Source organism: Penicillium cosmopolitanum, assembly GCF_028827165.1.
Source record: "Penicillium cosmopolitanum strain IBT 29677 chromosome Unknown utg000009l:1.0-9042332.0:1.0-9050551.0, whole genome shotgun sequence".
In the NCBI taxonomy this organism is placed as follows: domain Eukaryota; kingdom Fungi; phylum Ascomycota; class Eurotiomycetes; order Eurotiales; family Aspergillaceae; genus Penicillium; species Penicillium cosmopolitanum.
The window spans coordinates 1675693-1696988 of NW_026622679.1; the positions used below are offsets into that span (position 1 = coordinate 1675693).

A 21296-nucleotide genomic window follows, 5' to 3' on the forward strand; every position below is an offset into this window, starting at 1 on the left:
AAACAGTTGGAGTTCGAGGTCGAGATTCATCACCAACTCTTCTCCACACCCCTTTTCTTTTTCCTCTCCTCTTTCTCGCCCTTTGCTTTGGGGGTTGACTATGCGCATGCAGTAGTTGGCCTACACCGCCCTCCTGCTGTTACTCTGTCCTCCCTCCACCCCCCAATCGAACCCACTCCGAGCCTAAGGAGATCGCGAACACAATCCGCTGGTGCAATCCCAGCACCTGGGCAAGATGAGCTATATGAAGAAAGACGAAGATGCGGACCAGGTCATGATCAGGCTTGATCGGACCTCGGTGTTCCAAGACGGTATGCAATCGGACAATGGCCTCCCCCCCTGGCACTCCGATTCACAACCGCACCACTCCCTCCTTGTGTACTGACCTAGGCCAATTCTTCTAGCTCGACTGTTCAATTCCTCCCCCATCTCACCGCGAACATGCCGAACCCTACTGACCAAGATCGCGGTCCTCCTCTTCACTGGGGAGCAATTCCCAACCAACGAAGCCACAACCCTCTTCTTCGGTATCTCAAAGCTGTTCCAGAACAAGGATCCCTCGCTGCGACAGATGGTGTATCTGATTTTGAAGGAGCTTGCGGGCACTGCGGAGGATGTTATCATGTCCACCAGTATCATCATGAAGGACACTGCCGTTGGCAGCGACGTTCTCTACCGGGCCAACGCTATTCGGGCGCTGTGCCGTATCATCGATGGATCCACAGTCCAGGGCATTGAGCGACTCATCAAGACTGCCATTGTCGACAAGACTCCCTCGGTTTCCTCCGCCGCCTTGGTTTCGTCCTACCACCTCCTGCCCGTTGCTCGCGATGTCGTTCGGAGATGGCAGAGTGAGACTCAAGAAGCTGCTTCTTCTTCAAAGCAGTCTACCGGTTTCCTAGGTTTCTCATCTGGCTCTCAGGCCCACGCCATCTCCCAGTCGAACTTTATGACACAATACCACGCAATTGGTCTCCTGTACCAAATGCGCTCGCACGATCGCATGGCGCTGGTGAAGATGGTTCAGCAATATGGTGCCGCAGGCGTTGTCAGAGCCCTGCTGCCCTGGTTCTGCTGGTCCGCCTGGCTGCTAAGCTGGCGGAGGAGGATCCTGGTCTCCGGAAACCCATGATGCAGATGTTGGATGGCTGGCTCCGTCACAAGCACGAGATGGTCAACTTCGAGGCTGCAAAGGCCATCTGCGACCTCCGAGATGTCACCGACGCCGAGGCATCCCAGGCTGTCCACGTTCTTCAGCTTTTCCTGTCTTCCCCACGCTCTATCACGAAGTTCGCCGCCATTCGCATCCTCCACAACTTCGCCTCCTTCAAGCCGCAGGTCGTCAACGTCTGCAACCCCGATATTGAGTCGCTTATCTCTAACACCAACCGCTCTATCGCTACTTTTGCTATCACCACCTTGCTTAAGACCGGTAACGAGGCTAGTGTCGATCGCCTGATGAAGCAGATCTCGGGTTTCATGGCCGATATCACCGATGAGTTTAAGATCACTATTGTCGAGGCTATCCGCACATTGTGCCTCAAGTTCCCCAGTAAGCAAGCCGGTATGCTCGTGTTCTTGAGTGGCATTCTGCGTGACGAGGGTGGATATGAATTCAAGCGCACTGTTGTGGAGAGCATGTTCGATCTGATCAAATTTGTCCCCGAGAGTAAGGAAGAAGCTCTTGCTCATCTTTGCGAATTTATCGAGGACTGCGAGTTCACCAAGCTGTCTGTCCGCGTTCTGCATCTGCTTGGTGTCGAGGGCCCCAAGACCTCGCACCCTACCAAGTACATCCGCTATATCTATAACCGTGTCGTGCTGGAGAACGCCATTGTGCGTGCCGCTGCCGTCACTGCTCTGGCTAAGTTTGGTGTTGGCCAAACTGACCCTGAAGTCAAGTCGAGTGTGCACGTTCTTCTCACCCGTTGTCTCGACGATACCGACGATGAGGTTCGCGATCGTGCTGCCCTCAACCTGCGCTTGATGGGAGCAGATGATGCTATGGCAGGACCGTTTATCAAGAACGGTAAGAAATCCGACTTCCCTCTCAAAATGCAATTTTTTACTGACACCCCTAGACTCCATGTACTCTCTTTCCACCTTTGAGCACCAACTTGTCATGTATGTGACCTCGAACGACAAGCAGAATTTCGCTGCTGCCTTTGATGTTTCTTCTGTTCCCGTTGTCAGCCACGAGCAGGCCTTGGCCGAGGAGCGGACCAAGAAGCTCACTTCCGCCACACCCACCCTCAAGGCCCCTTCGGCCGGTCCTACGAAGAGCAAGGCGAACAGCGCTACCGAGGCAAACAGTGCGGCTGCCACCCAAAAGTATGCCGAGCAACTCATGCAACACCCCGATATCAAGGAATACGGCACTTTGCTCAAGTCTTCCGGTCCTGTCGAGCTTTCTGAGAGCGAGACTGAGTATGTTGTGACTGCTGTCAAGCACATTTTCAAGGAGCACATCGTTGTGCAATATGATATTAAGAACACTCTTCCCGATACCGTCCTTGAAAACGTGACTGTGGTCGCGACGCCAGAGGAGGATGACGTGCTGGAGGATGATTTCATGATTCCTGCCCCCAAGCTTTCGCCGAACGAGCCTGGCGTCGTCTACGCTGCCTTCAAGAAGCTGGGTGGCGAGCACAGCGTCCCAATCTCTTCCTTTACCAATATCCTGAAGTTCACCAGCAAGGAGATCGATCCTACCACTGGCGATCCCGAGGATGAGGGCTACGATGACGAGTACCAGGTGGAAGATCTCGAGCTCACTGGTAGCGACTACGTTATCCCCACTTTTGCCGGCAGCTTCGACCACGTCTGGGAGCAGACTGGCGCTAATGGCGAGGAGGAGAGTGAGACTCTGCAATTGAGCAACATGAAGAGTATCATCGGTATGTATCTCATTTGCGTTCCAGTTGATTAAATATTAAGTTACTAACAACTTTCCAGATGCCACGGAGCAACTGATCGCTGCCCTTTCCCTCCAACCCCTGGAGGGGACTGATGTTGCTCTCAACAACAGCACACACACCCTGAAGCTCTTCGGTAAGACCGTCTCTGGTGGCCGGGTGGCTGCTCTGGTCAAGATGGCGTTCTCGAGCAAGAGCGGTATCACAACCAAGATCACTGTCCGGGCAGAAGAAGAGGGAGTTGCTGCTGCGGTGCTTGCCTCTGTCACTTAATGTTTTCCCTTTTAAACTATTTCCCTTTTCTTTTCTCCATTCGATATCAAATTGTAGTAGACATGAGGATGGTTCTGCATTCTTCACGCGCCCTCGCACCCTGTTGTTCTTGTTCATTCTCAATCTGTGCCGCTGTTTCTTAAGCTTCCAGGGCGATTTCTGCTACTTATGACGAGTCCCATGATGGCCGCAATAAAAGCTTGGAGGACTTGTTTTTGTCTGTTATCGAGCCGATTTTCTTCCGTTTCTTCTCTATCTTCTGCTTTGTTGGGGTGTCTACATAGATCGATTGTTGCGTGCGGACCGAGGCGAAGCAATTAAATTTGGTTACTGAATAAACCTAGCTGGGTAAAGATCTCAGATAAGGTACTACTAGTAGCTACTTGGTTCGCTACCAGATTCGTATCCGTTGTATCCTTTCTATGTATTACTAGTAGCAATTGTCATGACGGCAAAGGTGCCTAGTAAGGTTCCTACGTAGTACGAGCTCCGGGGTCACCTTAAGGCCACCAATCTTTTTACATCATGAAAAATTAGGCCAGGCAATGCTATACTAACAAATAAATTTCAGTATAAATATTATCGTATACATAGATAGTCGCTGTGGGTATAGACTTTTAGGATGTGGATGTATCTCACCCGACCTTACTACTAGTAAATTATTACATAATAATTTTGCTACTATAATTTTTTCATGTAGCAAAACTACGTATGGAGCGCCTTAGGTTGGCCCTTGCCTCCGGCTCCGCTTGCCATGAAAGTCCAACCACCCAACATGGGCGATTTCGTTGCCCCCGACCTTCCAGTGGAAATTCTCATTCTCATTGCCCAATTTCTCTACTGGGCTGATGAAGGACAGAAGGACTCGTTGCTCTCTCGCCAGAAAAATATGTACAACTTCTGCCTTCTTGGTCGTGCATGGTACTCGGCCAGCATCGAGTTTCTGTATCGTAGCCCGCAACTTGCGCGAGGAAACAAGTTCGGCAATTTTCTATCCACAGTCAGTCCCCAGTCCAGGGCCAAAAAATCAAAGGTCGACCTCGGGTCTTTGGTGAAGGAGCTTCACTTGCAGGAGCTGGTCCACCACAGCTCCCCTAGCCAAACTGCACGGCTATTAAAAGCGGCGAGCTCAAGCCTTATTTCTTTCACGGCACCTCGTGTATCCTTTGCGTGAGTAAATCCGGAGAGGTCTTATAGGGCGGTGGCCATCGTTTGGACCGAGACTAACTATCAAGTAGCATCAACAGCCTTGCAGCGCTTTCCAGATGCCAGAATCTTCTACGTTTAGACTTAAGCTTGGTTATAGGAAGCTCTATAAGCTTTCCGAAACTCAAAAAAGCTATCAGTGGTATTAAAAGGCTCGAATGTCTCATACTTCCCACTTCAATGAAGCTCGTTCATACAAACGACACCGTGGATCAGTGGCCGCAGTCACTGATCGATCTGATAGTCGGGGGCCACGTCGATTACGAAACGATGTTAGATTTCTGCTGGCCGGAAAATCTCGAAAAGTTAACATTTGATCATTGCGTTAATCTTGATCTTTACGTCCTCGCGGTTACTCTGCGTAACAAGAGGCTTAGTCAAGGGCTCAGAGAACTGACCATCGGTTCTGATAATCACGACATATGGAAAGATGAAGTGGAAAATGAACAATTCGATATAGCGGGAGCTCTCGAGTCAATGGAGATGCTTTACCATCTCAAAATACCTGCAGATCTTGCTACGACGCTGCTCGATGGCCCGGGGCTACAGGTATCGCCCATTCAGATATTAGAGATCGATCCCGCACAGCCTGGTTTTGAGTTGGAATCAGACGATGGTGAATGGCTCCAAATTTTACTTCTCCGAGGGTTGCAAAACCAATTCAGCAATGTGTGGTGTCTTAAAGTCTCTCCAGACGTAGGACTCATGCTGAATGACTACCGAAAGATCGACGACGAAATTTGGCTTCACCTACCGGACGACGATGACCCTCGGCTTGCTGAGTTTGAATCAACTCACCCATTCGGATTGACAATCCTCAATTGAACCAATTAATGCGTTAGTGGCCACGGATACGGAGTCTCACTAAGAATACCCCAATAGCATTGCATAGCCTAGAAATACCATTATAACGACGAACCCGCATATAGACGGACGGATTATGATTATGATTAGAAGCGTCAGAGTGGAAGTTAGTTCATACTATCAATTTAACCGTATTTTTTTAAATAGCTTCAAGTAGAATTTTGATAACGGCTAGTACAGTAAATAGTACGAGTAGTATCTTGGTAGACTCCGATTTTGAAACAGTAGGCTCGGAATTGATTAAAGTCAAAGTTGTGGGGTTAAGAAGAGTTAGCCTTCGATTTGTTGATCTAAGTAGAACGTTTTTGCTATGACCAGAACGGGCAATACTAGACCCCGCGAGTCAGTATGGAAATAGCACGAACAAAAGGACGAAAGGGATTGGGATTAGGAAAAACGGGGTGGGAGATCGCGCCATCAGTGGTTAATTAATTCCAATGTCATTTCTGTGATCAAGGTCGCTCGGTATCAAACAATCAATGTATTCTATGCATGAGGTCCAGAGAGATGAGAATGCTCAATGCGCGGCGAATCGGAGAAAGAGTGGGGTAGGGGGAAGGCGGAGTTAAAAGAGTTGGAGTTGGGGTTGGAAATGATATCACCCCCTCTCCTGTATCCCCTTCCTCTTCTCCTTCTTTTCTTCCCACAACCTCCCTTTCACCACTTTACAGATGAATTCGCAGACTATGTGGCGGTCTCTAAATTTGCTCCGGCGTGTACCCGGCCAATACAATGCTGGCCGTCGAGCTATTCAGACCGCCAGCGCGTCCCGAGTCCCGAACTTCGCCTTTGCCTTCGAGTGAGTGACTGATGTATGCACACGGCCAGCTCACTGTTTCCCCAATCTAATCATTCTTTCTCAGCATTGATGGAGTCCTCCTACGAGCTTCGAAACCTATCCCTGGCGCTGCCGACTCATTGGCCCTCCTGAAAGAGCAGGGGATCCCCTTCATCTTACTTACCAATGGCGGAGGTAAACACGAGACAGAGCGCGTTGCAGAAATCAGCGAGAAGCTGAATGTGTCATTGGATGCAACGGACATCGTTCAAAGTCATTCGCCTTTTGCGGAACTAGTCAAGGGACCTGATGCGGCGAGCGCCCTCGAGAACAAATGTGTTTTGGTGGCTGGAGGCGATGGCGATAATTGTCGACGAGTGGCGGAACAATACGGCTTCAAGAATGTCGTGACACCGGGTGATATCTTTATGGCCAATCCCTCGATTTGGCCCTTCTCGAAGAACTTCTCCGATCACTATAAGACTTTTGCCCGGCCGCTTCCTAAGCCGCTCGATTCCACCGATATGACTAAGGGTCTCAAGATTGATGCTGTCTTTGTATTCAATGACCCTCGTGACTGGGGACTTGATACCCAAGTAATTATGGATATCTTGCTCTCGTCGCAAGGCCACGTCGGTACACTGTCAGAGAAGAACGGCCGAACTGACCTGCCCAACCACGGCTACCAGCAGGATGGTCAGCCGCATTTGTATTTCTCCAATCCGGATCTTTGGTGGGCAGCAGCCTATCCTCTGTCGCGTCTTGGCCAGGGCGGGTTCCGAGAAGCACTCGAGGGTGTCTGGGCTGCGACCACTGGTGGACCCGCCAAAGGCATTGAGCTGAAGAAAACTGTGATCGGAAAACCATACCAGGGAACGTATGAGTTTGCCAAAAGGCAGCTGCTCCGCAACCGGTCCAAGGTCTTTGGTACAGATCTGCCACCCTTGCAGCGAGTCTATATGGTTGGGGACAACCCAGAATCGGACATTCGGGGCGCAAACTCGTATCGCAGTGGGTTCGGCAGCAGCTGGGAGTCCATTTTGGTCCGTACTGGTGTCTACACTGGAGGTGATCCTGCATGGACTCCTAAAACAATTACCGATGATGTACAGAAGGCCGTTCAATGGGCACTGAAATCTTCAAAGTGGTAATTTCGCGGTCGGCTTGGCTCTTTATGCGAAATTCCAAGTATAGTTCCAATGCATATCTGGGTGACAGGAGATTGATCAGTCACTACATCCTGGAGTTAACTTAGCGTCATATCATATTATCCCATGCACATACTACGGGATACCAACATGAATCAATATTCTACTTTTTCACCTGGAATTGGTGATGATAGGAAGATGCTGTCAGCCTCGCGTAAACATTCTAACTCAACTGTTTGATTATGGTAAATCTGCAAGTAGTGTATAGCAAATGTCTCTTAACTCCATCGTACTAGTAGTACTAGTATGCTTCCATTGAATCCTTCCTGATTCCTCAGGCACCCCGCGATCGATATGTGGGGGGGTCATGTGATGATCACCCCTCTTAGGGTTTAGGGCAGTTTTGCACGGCGGGGTGACTCAAAGTGTCAACCGCATCGAGTCACCCCATTCAAAGTGTATCATTAAGGTAAGGAATCCACATTCCCGCGGTCAATTGTGTTCGTATCTAACACTCCTCTTCAAAGCATTATGGCGGACTCCGAATTGCCCACTCGCCCCAAGCCCGAGGAGACCGGCGCGCCCGCCGCTCCCGCCGCGGAAGGTGACTCTAAGAGCGCCAGCAAGAACGCGGCGAAGAAGGCCGCAAAGGAAAAGGCTAAGGCTGAGAAGGCCGCTGCCCGCGCTGCACAGGAGAAGGCTCAGGCTGCTGCTCAAGAAGCCAATGACACCGCCAAGCACCTTTACGGCAAGCTCCCCGAATCCGACGATGTCAACCCCACCACGCGATTCACCGACTTCACCGACGAAGAGAAGGAGGTTACTGTTGTCGCCCGTGTGGACAATGCGCGCGTGCAAAGTGCCAAGCTTGCTTTCCTGATGCTGCGCCAGCAGGGTCAGAAGATCCAGGCCGTTATTGCGGCCGCCGAGCCCATCTCCCGACAGATGATCAAGTTCACCGGTGGACTGAACGTCAACTCCATTGTCCAGGTTACCGGTCTGATCAAGAAGCCCGAGATCCCCATCTCCTCTGCTACCATCCAGCACCTTGAGATCCACATCCACAAGGTGTACATGATCTCTGAAGCCGCGCAAATGCTGCCCATGCAGGTCAAGGATGCCGAGCGCCCACCACCCGTTGAGACTGCCGATGATGCCCCCCAGGTTGATTCTGAGGGTGCCCCCATTGTTACCCTCAAGACCCGTCTGGACAACCGTGTCCTGGACCTCCAAACCGAGACCAGCCAGGCCATCACCTGGATCTCCAGTGGTGTTGCCCAGCTGTTCTCCGAGTATATGATCAAGAGCGGTTCCCGGTGGATTTTCACCCCCAAGCTGGTCGGCGCGGCCACCGAAGGTGGCAGCAACGTGTTCGAAGTCAAGTACTTCAAGCGCACTGGTTACCTCGCTCAGAGCCCTCAGCTGTACAAGCAGATGTGTATTGCCGGTGATATGGAGAACGTGTTCGAGATCGCTCCCGTTTTCCGTGCGGAGGACAGCAACACGCACCGTCACTTGACCGAGGTACGATAATTATCGAAAGTTTTTTTTTGGTGGTAGCTATGCTAATAACTTGTAGTTTGCTGGTCTTGATTTCGAGAAGACCTTTGACCACCACTACCACGAGGTTCTTGAGTTCGCTGAGGATCTCCTGGTCTTTATTCTCTCCCAGCTCAAGGAGCGCTACGCCGCCCAGATCGCTACCATCCAGAAGTCTTACCCCAAGGCCGGTGACTTCAAGCTGCCCAAGCACGGCAAGGCTCTGCGTCTGAACTACATGGATGGTGTTGCCCTGCTGAAGGAGGCTGGCGTCGACATGTCGGAGCAGGAACGCTTCGAGAACGACTTCAGCACCGCCATGGAGAAGCAGCTTGGACAGATCATTCGCGACAAGTACGACACCGACTTCTACGTTTTGGACAAGTTCCCCATGGCTGTCCGTCCCTTCTACACCAAGGCCGACCCCAGCGATGCCCGCTTCTCCAACTCGTACGATTTCTTCATGCGTGGTGAGGAGATCATGTCTGGCGCCCAGCGCATTAACGACATCACCGAGCTCGAGGAGTCAATGCGCTCCAAGGGTCTGGACCCTACCCAGGAGGGCTTTGAGGACTATCTCAATGCTTTCCGCCAGGGTTGCCCACCTCACGCTGGTGGTGGTCTGGGTATGAACCGTATTGTCATGTTCTTCCTGGGTCTACCGAACGTGCGTCTGGCGTCGCTATTCCCCCGTGACCCCCAGCGTCTGCGCCCTTGAATGGCTGGCTTGTGTAGATAGAATATAGCAAAGAAAGATCAAAAATGAATTGCATGGAATGACCCTTTAAGTTGATATTTTCCGTCTCTAGCCGGACCATGCCTATCGAGCTGTTTTCCCAGGCTGAAAGAGAATCAATATAAAAGATACGTGCTTCGTATCCGCTGAAATTTGATATCTATCATGCAGAAAACAAGGACCACCTGCCCGTGGTGGGTCTTATAGACCAAAGAGGAACAGTTTCGGTTCCTGTCAATTCATAGTCTGGTCCACCCCCCCCCCCCCCGGGGCCCCACTGTCGGTTGACATGGAAGAGAAACGGAGATCTAATTCATTAATTGGTCATGGAGTCGCCAGTTAATGATGAGATGGTGAGTTTGGCGGAAGGAAAGTCATGAAAAAGAGGAAAGGGAAAGAAGGGGGAAATGAAAAAAAAAAAAAAATTCACCCTTCCCAACCCCCGAAGGGGTGGTCCAGGCTATAAAACCCTCTAGTGAGGATTTTCGGGATCCGATGCTGCCAAGGCATAGGCAGTTTCCCACCTATCCTAGCTTTTCCTGAGGACATCAGGTGCACCGGGAACCTACCCGCCAGGTTGTATCGCGCCGGAGCGCACAACAAGGCAGGTGCTGAGGACTCGCTTTATTGCAGCAGCGGTCGGTTAGACCACTACGCCACTCACCCTCAGCTGTACCTATTACCACTTGTTACCGATTCTTATCGAACACTTGGTTTCTGAAAATAGTATGTGGATCTCCGATGATTCTTCCCATCTCATCGAGTACGAGTACTACAAAGTGGGGACCCCCGCATTGCTTACTAAAAATACTTAAAATTTTCAGGGGTCTCCATGATCACCATTGGTCCTCAGGGAATGGGTCTGTGCGCCTGTACGACCTGGGTTGCTGCTAATTTCGACTGCATGTCTGCGCGCTGTCGCGGGCGTGGATTTGAAGCTATTCCCATCCACCCTCACCCACCAGAACAACCAACTCGAACAATTTCTACCCATATCTCAAAAATAATCAAACTGTAGAGATTACTCTCCTGAATTTTCTCCGTTTTATGCTTATTTTTTCCGGGAAAAGAAATCGCTTGGGGGCGTCGTAGACGATATGTTAAAAAGCCTCTACTCTCACGCACCAGAACGCCAACTTGAAGAATTTTCACCCATGTCTCTTAGAAATAATCAAAGGGTAGAAATGACTCTCCTAAATTTTCTTAGTTTTATCCTTATTTTTTTCAAAAATAAATAATCGCTTGGGGGTATTGTAGTCGACATGGTAAAAGGCCTCTACCTATGTACACCCAGGGCAGAGCGCCAACACCAGCACCAACTTGAATCTCACGCACACGCCAACTCGAAGGATTTCCACCCACGTCTTTCAAAAAATAATTGGAGTGAGAAAATAATTCCCCTAAATTTACTCAATTTTATGGTTATTTTTTCGGGAATGAAAAATCGCTTGGGGGCGTTGTAGGCGACAGTGTCAAAAGGCTTTGTGTCCAATATATATAATGGTCCCCCTACCCTTTGCGGAATACCACCACCATTACCATACATGCAATCAAATTCACCAAATCCCCCGGGCCCCAATTCTTCCATTATCGGAATTTCAAACTTGCAGTATCAATATTCCAACCCGGGAAAATTGTATTCTAGTCTCAAAAATACTCCAATCCCTCGGTTACTATGCATTTCACCCCTAGGTGATGGGTTGTTGACACGATGACTTCATCTTTCCTCGGGGTGCTTCAGATGGAAAGAGCGTATTTTATGATGATACTGTCACAATCCGTAAGGTCTCGGGTTCGAATACAGAGCCCAGGGTATTTTATGCATTCCTGTTGAACATGTTGAATCGTCGTTTTGAGAGAATAAAATGATGCCAAAAATTTACATTTCACATCTTGAGGTGCTTTATAGTCTGTCTTGGCACTGTCAGCACGGGGAGGCCAGCTTATCGTAGATCCAGTGCCGATAAGCTGAGTGGGCCCACTTAATTATGAGTGAAAGCCGCCCGGCCTGGATCAAGCTGCCTCAACTTTTCTCCTCTAACTCCCCTAATACCTTGAATGCCTAACAAGCGCAAGACACCCATGTCGGCACCCGCACCCAAGCGTCCTCGTCTACACGAGGATGCCGGCGATGGAGCGACACCTCATGAACAGCCACGGAGTCACCCCGTCTACGGCCAGAAGAATGCGTTCCCTGGCTTGGACGACGCTGGAGACGAGCTCTTCTATGGCCCAGCAGATGATGGATTGGAGTATTTACGCATGGTTCGGTGAGTCTCCCTCTTCAAGCCCGATGCCTGATGCCAGAGCGCGTGCTAAAGAACGCTCTTCTCGCTCAGCTATCCCATCTTTTCTTCATCGCAGACTTGATTCTGACCCAATGATCCAATATAGATCCGAAGCGAATGCACTGCCCTCACTATTCATCGCCGAAAGCTCCCAAACGGTCACAGCAACACCAAATTCAAATGCTCCGGTGAATTCGAGTGAACGCGACCGGCAAAAGTTGTCCTTCAAAGCCGGTTTCTACATGGACGAAGCCTACGTCGCCCCCGCGAATTCCGACGAAAAATCGCTCGCATCTCTTGAAAAAGGATACCCCGAAGCTCAATATTCCTACTATAATCTTCTCCGACACCGATTCCTGCTTCTCCGATCCACCTTGAGGTGTACTCCTCCCGCCACGGCGATCGCTGGCCTCGACGACTCGCACCCTATCAGCCTCCCCCGAAATCATGCACCTGCACGCAAGGAATGGCGACGCCTGACCCTCGCGGTTGATCCTCAGATGGTGCAGCTTGCCTGTATGGACTCGGAGAGTGTGCTGAGTGTGTTGCAGGTGATCGCGAGAGGGCTGTCGGATAATGTACGAAGTGGCGATACCGCGGGCATAAGGCGCCTGGGCGCCTGGGTATGGGGCCTACTGGGAAAATGTCGCGAAGTTGGAGAACTTTCTACAGAGGAAGTGGGTGAGATACGCGATCTCGGGAAACGGGCCGCGAAGATCCTTGAAAAGGTTCGAGAGGCAGAAGAGGCGGGCGAGGAAGCCGAAGAGGAGGAGGAGGAGGCCTATGAAGAAGATTCACCCACCGAAGAATATGATCAAGATGGCAAAGAGGAGCCAGCAACTCCATCAACTGAGCACAAAGCTGAAGAATCGGATACACATGACGTGGAGATGCCTAGTGATGCCGACCAACCAGACGAACTGGCGGCGGCAAAGGCGAGGTTACAGGCCAGGCTACAAGATAGCGAGGACGCTGTACCGGAGGATACTTCCAATAGCGAGACTCGGGTGAAACAAATCCGTGCCATGCTCGATATGATCATCACTGTCGTGGGCGAATTCTTTGGGCAGCGAGATCTCTTGGAGGCACGAGAGGTTTGGACTGGAGCGCAAACCCCACCCTGATTTTCAAACATATACCCCATTTGCAAAATTTTACAAAATTATTAAATGCAGAGTCACCAGTAACTGGCAGCATGTCAACTTTGTACAGCAGTAGATCATTTATATACCTGAGCGTGACGGGACTAAACCGTTTCGGGTGCCTTGCGTCATGCGTGTTGGCCCGGAGGACCATCGTACTACGAGTAGTAGACTTTCCTAAGGTTGTCTCAATAGCTTCTTCCCTTCTTCCCTTCTTCTCTCCTTACATCCCACTACACCAGCCATGGCGCCAACCGTTGAGATCGCCATTCCGACCACCAGTCTCTCACCCACATCCCCACCTCACACAGTCTATCACATCACTCTGCGTCTCCCACTTCGCTCCTTCACCGTCTCCAAGCGCTACTCCGACTTCTCCGCTTTTCACGCCTCCCTTATCACCCAGACCAGTGAACCGCCACCAGTGTCCCTCCCTTCAAAGTCCTGGTTCTCGAACACTGTCTCAAACCAAAGCTTTCGAGAAGATCGTCGCCGTGGGCTGGAAGAGTACCTCCAAGCAATCAATGAATCGCCCGATGGTCGCTGGCGCACCTCTTCTGCCTGGCGGACGTTTCTGAACCTCCCCACAGCTGCCGTCGCCTCCTCGAACGGCGCAAAGAACACCTCGAACCGGTTACATGCCGCGATCACAGATCCTGGTTCCGCATCCAACGGCCAGATCACCGACCCAACACTATGGCTCGATTACCACCGCGACATGAAAACACACCTACATGACGCCCGCCTCCAACTTTCTCGTCGTGACCAAGAGACTATTCCTTCGAAGCAACATGAGAGTTCCGCCCAGGCAAAGAGCAGTCTTGTGCGCGCGGGTACAATGCTCGGGCACCTGGAGGAAGGCCTGAGGACCCTGAGCAGCCGTGGGTCCCAACCCGGCCAGTCTCCTTCGTCCAGCCTGGGAGAGGGCGAACTGCGCCGTCGGAAGGATCTTCTCATAAATGCGCGCAAGGAAAAAGATGGCCTGGAAGACCTGTTACAAGCCATGGCAACCAAGACCCGACTCGATAGCGCGGTCGCCGCAATGCCAGATAAGGACAAGGAAGAACTTTTTGGGAAACTCGATAGTGCAAGCAATGGGCGCCGAACCCCCGCTCGCCCCGGAAGAGTTCTCGGTAAAGAAACGGAGCGGACGCGTGAGCTTGACAACCAGGGAGTACTGCAGCTGCAAAAACAAACGATGCAGGATCAGGATCAGAGCGTGGACGAATTGTTGAAGATTATCATCAGACAGAGAGAGCTGGGGCAGGCTATTCATGAAGAGCTGGAAGTGCATAATGATTTGTTGAGGTTGGCGGATGAGGACACTGATCGGTTCGTTCCCCCTCTGAACCCGAACTACTCGCACCTTGAAGTGCTAACTACTATTCTAGACTCAAGGCCAAGCTCGATGTTGGTAAAAAGCGCATCGGCAAGATCTCATAATTATCAAGCGAAAGTTGCATATTCTTCCTTTACCGAAACTTATCATAGACTGTGGTGTTTTCTGACATTGAGGAGGGGTTCGAGCGTTCATTGGTACGGATATCATGGTGCTACATTGCTGTTATCTTGGTTTACTATACCCTATGCGCGAAATGTTGATAGTGTTGAAAATTTACAAGATCACAAGGTTTCTCTCCCGGGGCATTATTTGATGTGCCATTCTCGTGAATTGTGCTAAAAGGAATGCAAGTTCGTGCTTGCGGTTCATAGTTAATAGTCCCTACCCAGAGTTTCAACTTGGAGAAAGGAACTGCGGATGCGTTAGTATCATCTTGCAAGCTTGGTGTTGATTTACTCACCTCCTTTGCCTCTTCCTCTGAGACCTCAGATCGATCAGAGGCCTTTCGGTCAATAAGGCCAATCTTGCTTCGTCGCAATAGCCACCACAGCTCTCGTCGATCGCCACCGAGCTCCTCTAGCAACATCTTTGACTTTAATGAGCGCAGGAAATCGTTGTAAAGAGCAGGCTCTTCGTAGTCAACTAGCTCGTCACGCAGAGTTCCCAATTCTTCCACAACACGATCATAGTTGGCGTCGCCCAGACTGTTCTTGATCTGTGATTCGATGATAGCACATAGTTGCTTGACGGCACCAATAATGGTTTCAATATTTTCCGCACGGGACAGCATCTGCTTGAACTCCGGGATAGCATTATCGGGCGATATGTTGGCACGCTTTGGCTCTTGGTTGAGAAGAGCGTCGACGTCCAGACCGGAAAGAGGCTTCTCTGTTTCGCGTTGGCGCTTGCGTCCTTTTGTCTTGGGAGGAACTAAAATAATATGGTTAGCAAGAGGTCCGTTAGTTAAACCAGAATAGTAGTTACCTTTTTTAACATCCGCTTTAGAGATCAAGTTCTCAAGCAAGGACGCTGAGTTCTTCACAAGCTCCTCATCAGGATGTGCGAATTTGGTGAGGATTTCAGGCGACTCAAGAATGGGGTTGTCTGGCTGCACAGCACGATGCCGTACTGCCGACTCGATCCGGTGCAGCAGCGGAGAGAAAGATTCATCAATGGGGAGCACATCATTCCTACGAGTGATCCATTTTGTCAGTTGTGTACCAGGGTCCTCTGATCAGACCACTCACCCAAGTTCATCCTTGTGGTCCAGCTCCATACTATCAACATAATTATCCATTGCTTCTTGGAGGTCTTGATTTGGGAGATTTCGGTGCTCGGTGATAGTTTTGCCGGATACGGTGATCACCTTGTCCAACGGAGGAAACTGGTATGATCGAACATCTTCCGAAAAAGGAAGCTGTACCTCAATGAGGCATTCATAACCTGCATTGATGGACGGTGCAAGCAAGACGACCAGAGGGGCTCGATTCTCCTTGGTGACCATTCGAGCAACAGCATAGAAAGACGATAGGTGTAAGGCGTGGGTGAAAGACGACAGTGCCAGAGAAGCCTTATCATTTGCACGTTCCGGAATGATAATGTTAGCATTGGACATGTGCAGGTATCGATCGTACTGTAGAGCAATTAGTTTAGTCGAAGTTCGATCAAATCAAATGATGATGCTCTCTCTACCTTGTCCTGGCTGATGAAACCGATGAGATCCAGACAGGCGAATGTGTCTAATCTCGTAATGTTTTCATCTATTTGGCTGATGTGGACAGCTGTCCGGCCATACTCATAGCCCTTTGCGAGGTCATCACGTTCAACATCAACTTTGCCACCAACCGCAGACGGATCGTCAACTTGGTAAGTTCGTGCCATTCTCACAGCTGTAAGAGCATCGCCTTGGCTTGGCTTCGGGTCTCCTTCCTCTTCCTGGGTCTTTTTGGAGACAGGGACAAAAGAGCTGGCAGACGGCGGGCGGGCGACGTATGTTTGGGATAACGCTCAACCGGAATCTGTACAGCTGTCTCGTATTTCTGAGAATCGCCAAGTCTGAGCATGCCTTTGAAAGATGGCATGGGATTGACGGCTTTAATCCGAGGGGTTTCTAATTCAGCGATAGCCTCCTCTAGGGTTCCATAGGTCCCCCCCGCAGCCTTCAGCGAATCCACGAAGCAGGCTCTCATTTTGTGCCTGTGAGTTTGCAAAGAGCATAAGCAGGATTCCCACCATTTTTTGGGGGTAAATATTACCTTGTGGGGATCTTTATCTTCCTCTTTTACCCCGTACTCCGGATCGTCGAAATCAGCTCCCCTGTAGAAGATTAGTCGGGTACAACAGCAACGACACATAGTAATTCACTTACAGAATATCCAGTTCAATTCCATCACTGACGATTTTCTTTTGGATCTCCTCAAGGCCATTGTCGCTCATCGGCCCAGTACCGTTTGTGACCAGGACGATCTTCCGCTTGTACTTAAGCGTTCTGGTAAACTCATTGATCATTGTAATAGCAACGACAATGGCAGAAATGGCTTGATTAGAGTCAGCTTGCTGGTTTATGTCCATATCAGGAGGGGGCATTCATGTACCGTCGCCCCGGTTTGTATTGCTGGGTTTGATGGAATCACTCAGGCTTCGGATATCAGGCATGAGAACTCTATACGAGGGTCAGTCGTGTACTTTGCCAGGTACCAATAGACATCATACTGTCCTAATCTCGAAAGAACCGATATGTTCGAGTTATGTGCGTCCTCTCGGAGCTCATTTGACGTGTCTGGTTTTGTCTAGTTAGACTTGCCCGAAGGGAAACGAATGACATTGCATGGAAATGCCTACCATCTGAACGCAGAGCAAGAACCGAAACATTCGCTGTCTTTCGGCCATTTCCAACCTAAAATTTGGTGAGCGATGTTCATAAATATCGAGAGAAAACGCGTACCGTGGTGGTGATCTTGTCCCAGACATACTGCATGGCCCACTCCAGATCTGTGACGGAGCGGCCATGACGCCGTTCGCCCATGGACCTGCCCACGTCGACAATGTAAATGGTTGCCTCTTTTTGAGCCATTGAATCTGAACACCGCAAGAAACGGGAGATGTGGAAAAAACAAAAAGTGAAAAAGACGATGAGATGAGGCTCCTAGTCTAGAGCCAGGCAGACGCGTGATATTTCCTTTTTCGTTTAGGCTGGCGCGCGAGCACATGACATCACTTGATCAGCGTGCGATTAGTAATAACGACGTGGAGTTAGTTGTTTACCGGCAATGAATAGCGTGGCAATATTGGATATGCCCACATTAGAGAGCGTGGCTTTATCCGGCCGGGTGGTCCCACTTCCCATCGAAATCCATCTCTACGTCCAACTCAAAGTGATTTAAGTCTGCCACCAAGAAGATCGACTATTTCCCATTTTCAGTATCTGATTATAGTCATACGCCATAATGAATGATCCGCGCCCCTATCACATTCTCAGGTTTGTTGCCCAAAGAGTTACCATCAGTAGCAGTCATAAGGCTAGAATCATGTACTGACAATCTTCCAGCTATGGTACCCTGCTGGGCACCCAGTTCTTCCAGGTATGTCTGACGCGCCATTTTTATCTAAGCATTTGCCATGAATATGACCAAAAAGCATTTCTAACTCTTCATTAGTCCTTCGTAGGCGGGATCGTGGCCTTCCGCGCCTTGCCGCGGCCACAGTTTGCAAGCCTGCAGACCGCCATCTTCCCCGTCTATTTCTCCATGCAGACCGCGCTTCCAGTCGTCGTGGCCCTGACAGCCAGCCGGGGTGGCCAAGCGCTCGGTGTTTCTGGGCTTTTGGCCCCTGAAAACCGGTTGAACACGTTCTTGCCGATGGCCACTGTTGCCCTCACCGGCTTGATCAACATGTTCGTGTTGCGCCCTCTAACAACCAAGATCATGCGGGAGCGCAAGCACCAAGGTAAGTGTCTAGTTAAAGATTGGGAGCATTGGGCAATGTGTTGCATGGTAATGGTCAGCTAACCCATGCAGAAACCCGCGATGGCAAACGGAGCTACGACCCTGCTCCCCATTCTAAGGAGATGGTGACCCTTAACAAGAGATTCGGACGTATCCATGGAATGTCCAGCCTGGTCAACATGGTTAGCTTTATCGCAACCGTCTACTACGGTGCTATTCTGAGCAAGAGATTGGATAAATTAAGGGACACCCCCGATCTTGCAGATCACGGCGCCCACAGTACGCCCAACAAATGATGAACATACTGCATACTGTATTATATATCCAAGCGATACTATTCTCAAATTGAAATGCTGCTAGGATATAGAAAACCGCTGTGGAGAGTGTCGACTTGTTCGGTTTGTCAATCTTTTCGGCGTACCTCTTCCTAGATAATGAAAACTTTCCACAACAAATTGGCAAACATTTAAACGCGCAAAACGGTCAACAATAATTATAAGCACAAGAAAATTGCAGAAACAGTAATAGTGATATTACAGCCGCGTAGTAAAATAATTCTGATTTACTTAAGAGGCAGTATTGCCAGCTTCTGCAAGGTGTTGGGCACCCTGGTAGAACTTTGGGAGCGGTTCCAGCTTCCGACGAAGAACCCAGACCCTGAAATGCCACCAAGCATTTTTCAGTTGGTATGAAGCATGCTTTCTAGTCGGGACAGAAAACACTTGGTCCAGTTCCTCTAGTGTGAGAGCTATACAGAAAATTGATTAGCAGAGATCACTCGGTTTGAAAATACAAGAATAATACGAAGAAGCACTCACCCTTGGTCTCTGGAACGAAAAGTAAGACTAGAACCCAGCCAATAAGACACCAAGCTGCATACCAGCCAAAAGCCCCTTGGGGCTTGAATGCTGTCAGGAGATGAGGCCAAGTAAAGGAAAGAATAAAGTTGAAGCACCAGGTCGTAGCCGTTGCCCATGACATGCCAACCTCGCGAACATGTAGAGGGAATGCTTCGGCGGAGTAAGTAAAGGGAACGGGCCCTTCACCAGGAGAATAGAAGATTTCAAACAAGTACATGCCAGTAGTGACCATCGCCACTCGCTTCTTGCTTTCTGGATTATCTGCCTCGATCCAGAAGGAGAAGCCGGACCAGAAGAGGAAAAGAGCTAAGAACGGGAATGTAAACAAAAGGAGGTTGCGACGTCCCCATGTATCAATGGTAAAAACAGCCGGGAGTGCGAATACCCAATTGAGAATACCGGTACCCATGGAGGCCAGAAGCGCATTCGACAATCCATACCCGGAGTCCTGAAAGATGGTGGTCGAGTAGTAGGCGATGACATTAACGCCACAGAATTGCTGCATGAACATCACAATCCAGGTTGCCAGAGTGGCACGGCGATTTCTTGGGACGGTGAAAAGCTCAATGAACATAGTGAAAAAGTTTTTGCCCCGATTAATTTTCCGCTCCAGCTGTACCCCCACGTAGGCGTAATAGAGATCTCGGGCAGCTTGGATTTCAGTAGGACGTAAGATCTTGAAGTTTTCATAAGCCTTGGGTATCTTGTCATGCTGGATCAGCCACCTTGGGGACTCAGGGCAGATATAGACTTGACTGCAAACAATTAATGGAAGCACCACTGTCGAACCAAGCATTAGGCGCCAGTTCAGGTCATTCCCGACATTCATAAAGGCCACACCCATGATATTTCCAAGCATTATACCAAATGCCGTCCACATCTGCCACATCATCACTAGAGCACCTCTAATTGGAGCCGGAGAGCACTCGGCAGCATAGACAGGGACGGTCGAAGACTTTGATCCAATGCCTAGCCCAAGAACAAACCGAGCCAGAAAAAGATTCACCCATGAATTGCAGAAACCTTCCCAGATTGAGGCTACGGCCGCAATAAAGCAGGAAATAAATATCGTACCCCGACGAGCGAAGTAACGATTGAGTGGCTCGGTTAGCCAACAGCCAAGAATAGCGCAAGCCAAGTAAGGTGCGCCAACAACGAGTCCGGTAAGATTGTCACTATTCTCAATACCAAGTCGCTATATCACCAATCAGTCAGCCATTTGATCCAGCCATCAATTAGAGTGCGATGCAAGTTACCTTCAAGTAGATAGCTTGGGCTCCATTATTGACCGTCTCATCCATACCTTGTACAGCAGCCGCGAGAGAGCACATAACTGTCAGCAAATAATATTATTAGCATCTTACACTGCTGAGAGGGACATGCTGTAAGTAGCCTCATTGAATATCGCGGCCAACTCACTTGCTAGGAAGTAGAGCTGCCATGGCTGGCTCCACTTGTGCGTATGCTCACGCTCCAGGGCTTCTCTTTCTGAATCATTCAGTTCCGGCAGCGTCGTCGCGGACTCCGGAGCCTGTGAGACAAGTGCACCTTTCTTGAAAGTTTCCAAATCTGACATGAGGCCCCATTGTTGACAAAATTCTTCAACCTGTTTGAAGAGCTGCTCGCGTGGAATGCCGGCGAGGGGGTTCTCGAAGACAGCATTTATGTGGCCACGCCCACGATCTTCCAAATCAGACTCTCCATAGTCCGTCTTCTCTTTATGAGTGAAGGATGGTGGGTTGTCATCCTTGGAATTGGACTCCAGAACCGGGTCCTCGACCTTCTCCTTCGCCATGTCGGGTTATGTAGGTGCCACAAGACAGCAGGTTATGTGAGAGATTTGCCTCAGTGGTAGAGAAGAGCCGTTTAGAGACAACAATGCGGGGAAATCCTTCACGCTTTCATGAGGAGAATGGGGGCAAAATAGGAATCTGGGGATATCAGCCTTTTATGCATTGTGCCGCCCCAACTGGGTTTCATTCCTGAGATAGAATATTGCGCTATGTATGGATGTCGCTGGCACCAGAAAGTCCGAACCAAGTCTTGCCAATTCTTTCTTCTTCGTGTCTTCGTTTTGGTATGGGCCGTAAATGGAAAACTAGCCTACCAGATCCATGTTACCGCGCCTGGTATGACCCTCTCAGGCGCATCTTCCCTGTCAAATCCTGGTCAATCGCCGCGTAAGTTATTGTCCGAGAGGTCATAGAAACATGGAAAGCACGGCCCTCTCGCTGGCCCATCGGGCCATGCGGAGATACATA

The 21296-nt window shown here is 50.0% G+C and overlaps 9 protein-coding genes across 9 annotated transcripts; 7 read left to right on the forward strand and 2 right to left on the reverse strand.

Moving 5' to 3' along the window:
* Positions 1–235: 235 nt before the first annotated feature.
* N7509_008724 (coatomer subunit gamma) lies at positions 236–3188 on the forward strand (the record flags this gene model as incomplete). The annotated part of the gene is made up of 5 exons (XM_056633361.1): positions 236–311; positions 405–1048; positions 1105–2029; positions 2082–2897; positions 2956–3188. 5 exons carry the CDS (start codon positions 236–238, stop codon positions 3186–3188), a joined length of 2694 nt encoding a protein of 897 aa, XP_056483981.1.
* Positions 3189–3963: 775 nt separating this feature from the next.
* On the forward strand, positions 3964–5219 carry N7509_008725 (F-box domain protein; the record flags this gene model as incomplete). Its single annotated transcript, XM_056633362.1, has 2 exons — positions 3964–4358; positions 4427–5219. 2 exons carry the CDS (start codon positions 3964–3966, stop codon positions 5217–5219), a joined length of 1188 nt encoding a protein of 395 aa, XP_056483982.1.
* A 710-nt stretch (positions 5220–5929) lies between these two features.
* Positions 5930–7187, forward strand: N7509_008726 (putative HAD superfamily hydrolase; the record flags this gene model as incomplete). Its single annotated transcript, XM_056633363.1, has 2 exons — positions 5930–6057; positions 6122–7187. 2 exons carry the CDS (start codon positions 5930–5932, stop codon positions 7185–7187), a joined length of 1194 nt encoding a protein of 397 aa, XP_056483983.1.
* A 528-nt stretch (positions 7188–7715) lies between these two features.
* On the forward strand, positions 7716–9441 carry dps1 (putative aspartyl-tRNA synthetase Dps1; the record flags this gene model as incomplete). Its single annotated transcript, XM_056633364.1, has 2 exons — positions 7716–8708; positions 8764–9441. 2 exons carry the CDS (start codon positions 7716–7718, stop codon positions 9439–9441), a joined length of 1671 nt encoding a protein of 556 aa, XP_056483984.1.
* A 2076-nt stretch (positions 9442–11517) lies between these two features.
* N7509_008728 (SIP1 domain-containing protein) lies at positions 11518–12871 on the forward strand (the record flags this gene model as incomplete). Its single annotated transcript, XM_056633365.1, has 2 exons — positions 11518–11729; positions 11854–12871. 2 exons carry the CDS (start codon positions 11518–11520, stop codon positions 12869–12871), a joined length of 1230 nt encoding a protein of 409 aa, XP_056483985.1.
* Positions 12872–13133: 262 nt separating this feature from the next.
* On the forward strand, positions 13134–14332 carry N7509_008729 (Qc-SNARE protein; the record flags this gene model as incomplete). The annotated part of the gene is made up of 2 exons (XM_056633366.1): positions 13134–14221; positions 14281–14332. The coding sequence occupies 2 exons, from the start codon at positions 13134–13136 to the stop codon at positions 14330–14332; spliced, it is 1140 nt and encodes a 379-aa protein (XP_056483986.1).
* A 292-nt stretch (positions 14333–14624) lies between these two features.
* Positions 14625–17304, reverse strand: N7509_008730 (ATP-dependent DNA helicase 2 subunit KU80; the record flags this gene model as incomplete). Its single annotated transcript, XM_056633367.1, has 11 exons — positions 14625–14642; positions 14692–15161; positions 15216–15421; positions 15479–15864; positions 15924–16172; positions 16244–16547; positions 16600–16768; positions 16826–16893; positions 16944–17010; positions 17073–17127; positions 17176–17304. 11 exons carry the CDS (start codon positions 17302–17304, stop codon positions 14625–14627), a joined length of 2121 nt encoding a protein of 706 aa, XP_056483987.1.
* A 373-nt stretch (positions 17305–17677) lies between these two features.
* On the forward strand, positions 17678–18471 carry N7509_008731 (DUF4149 domain-containing protein; the record flags this gene model as incomplete). Its single annotated transcript, XM_056633368.1, has 4 exons — positions 17678–17709; positions 17779–17812; positions 17888–18176; positions 18248–18471. The coding sequence occupies 4 exons, from the start codon at positions 17678–17680 to the stop codon at positions 18469–18471; spliced, it is 579 nt and encodes a 192-aa protein (XP_056483988.1).
* Positions 18472–18741: 270 nt separating this feature from the next.
* Positions 18742–20830, reverse strand: N7509_008732 (sugar porter family MFS transporter; the record flags this gene model as incomplete). The annotated part of the gene is made up of 4 exons (XM_056633369.1): positions 18742–18923; positions 18994–20230; positions 20292–20368; positions 20455–20830. 4 exons carry the CDS (start codon positions 20828–20830, stop codon positions 18742–18744), a joined length of 1872 nt encoding a protein of 623 aa, XP_056483989.1.
* Between the last annotated feature and the right edge of the window lie 466 nt (positions 20831–21296).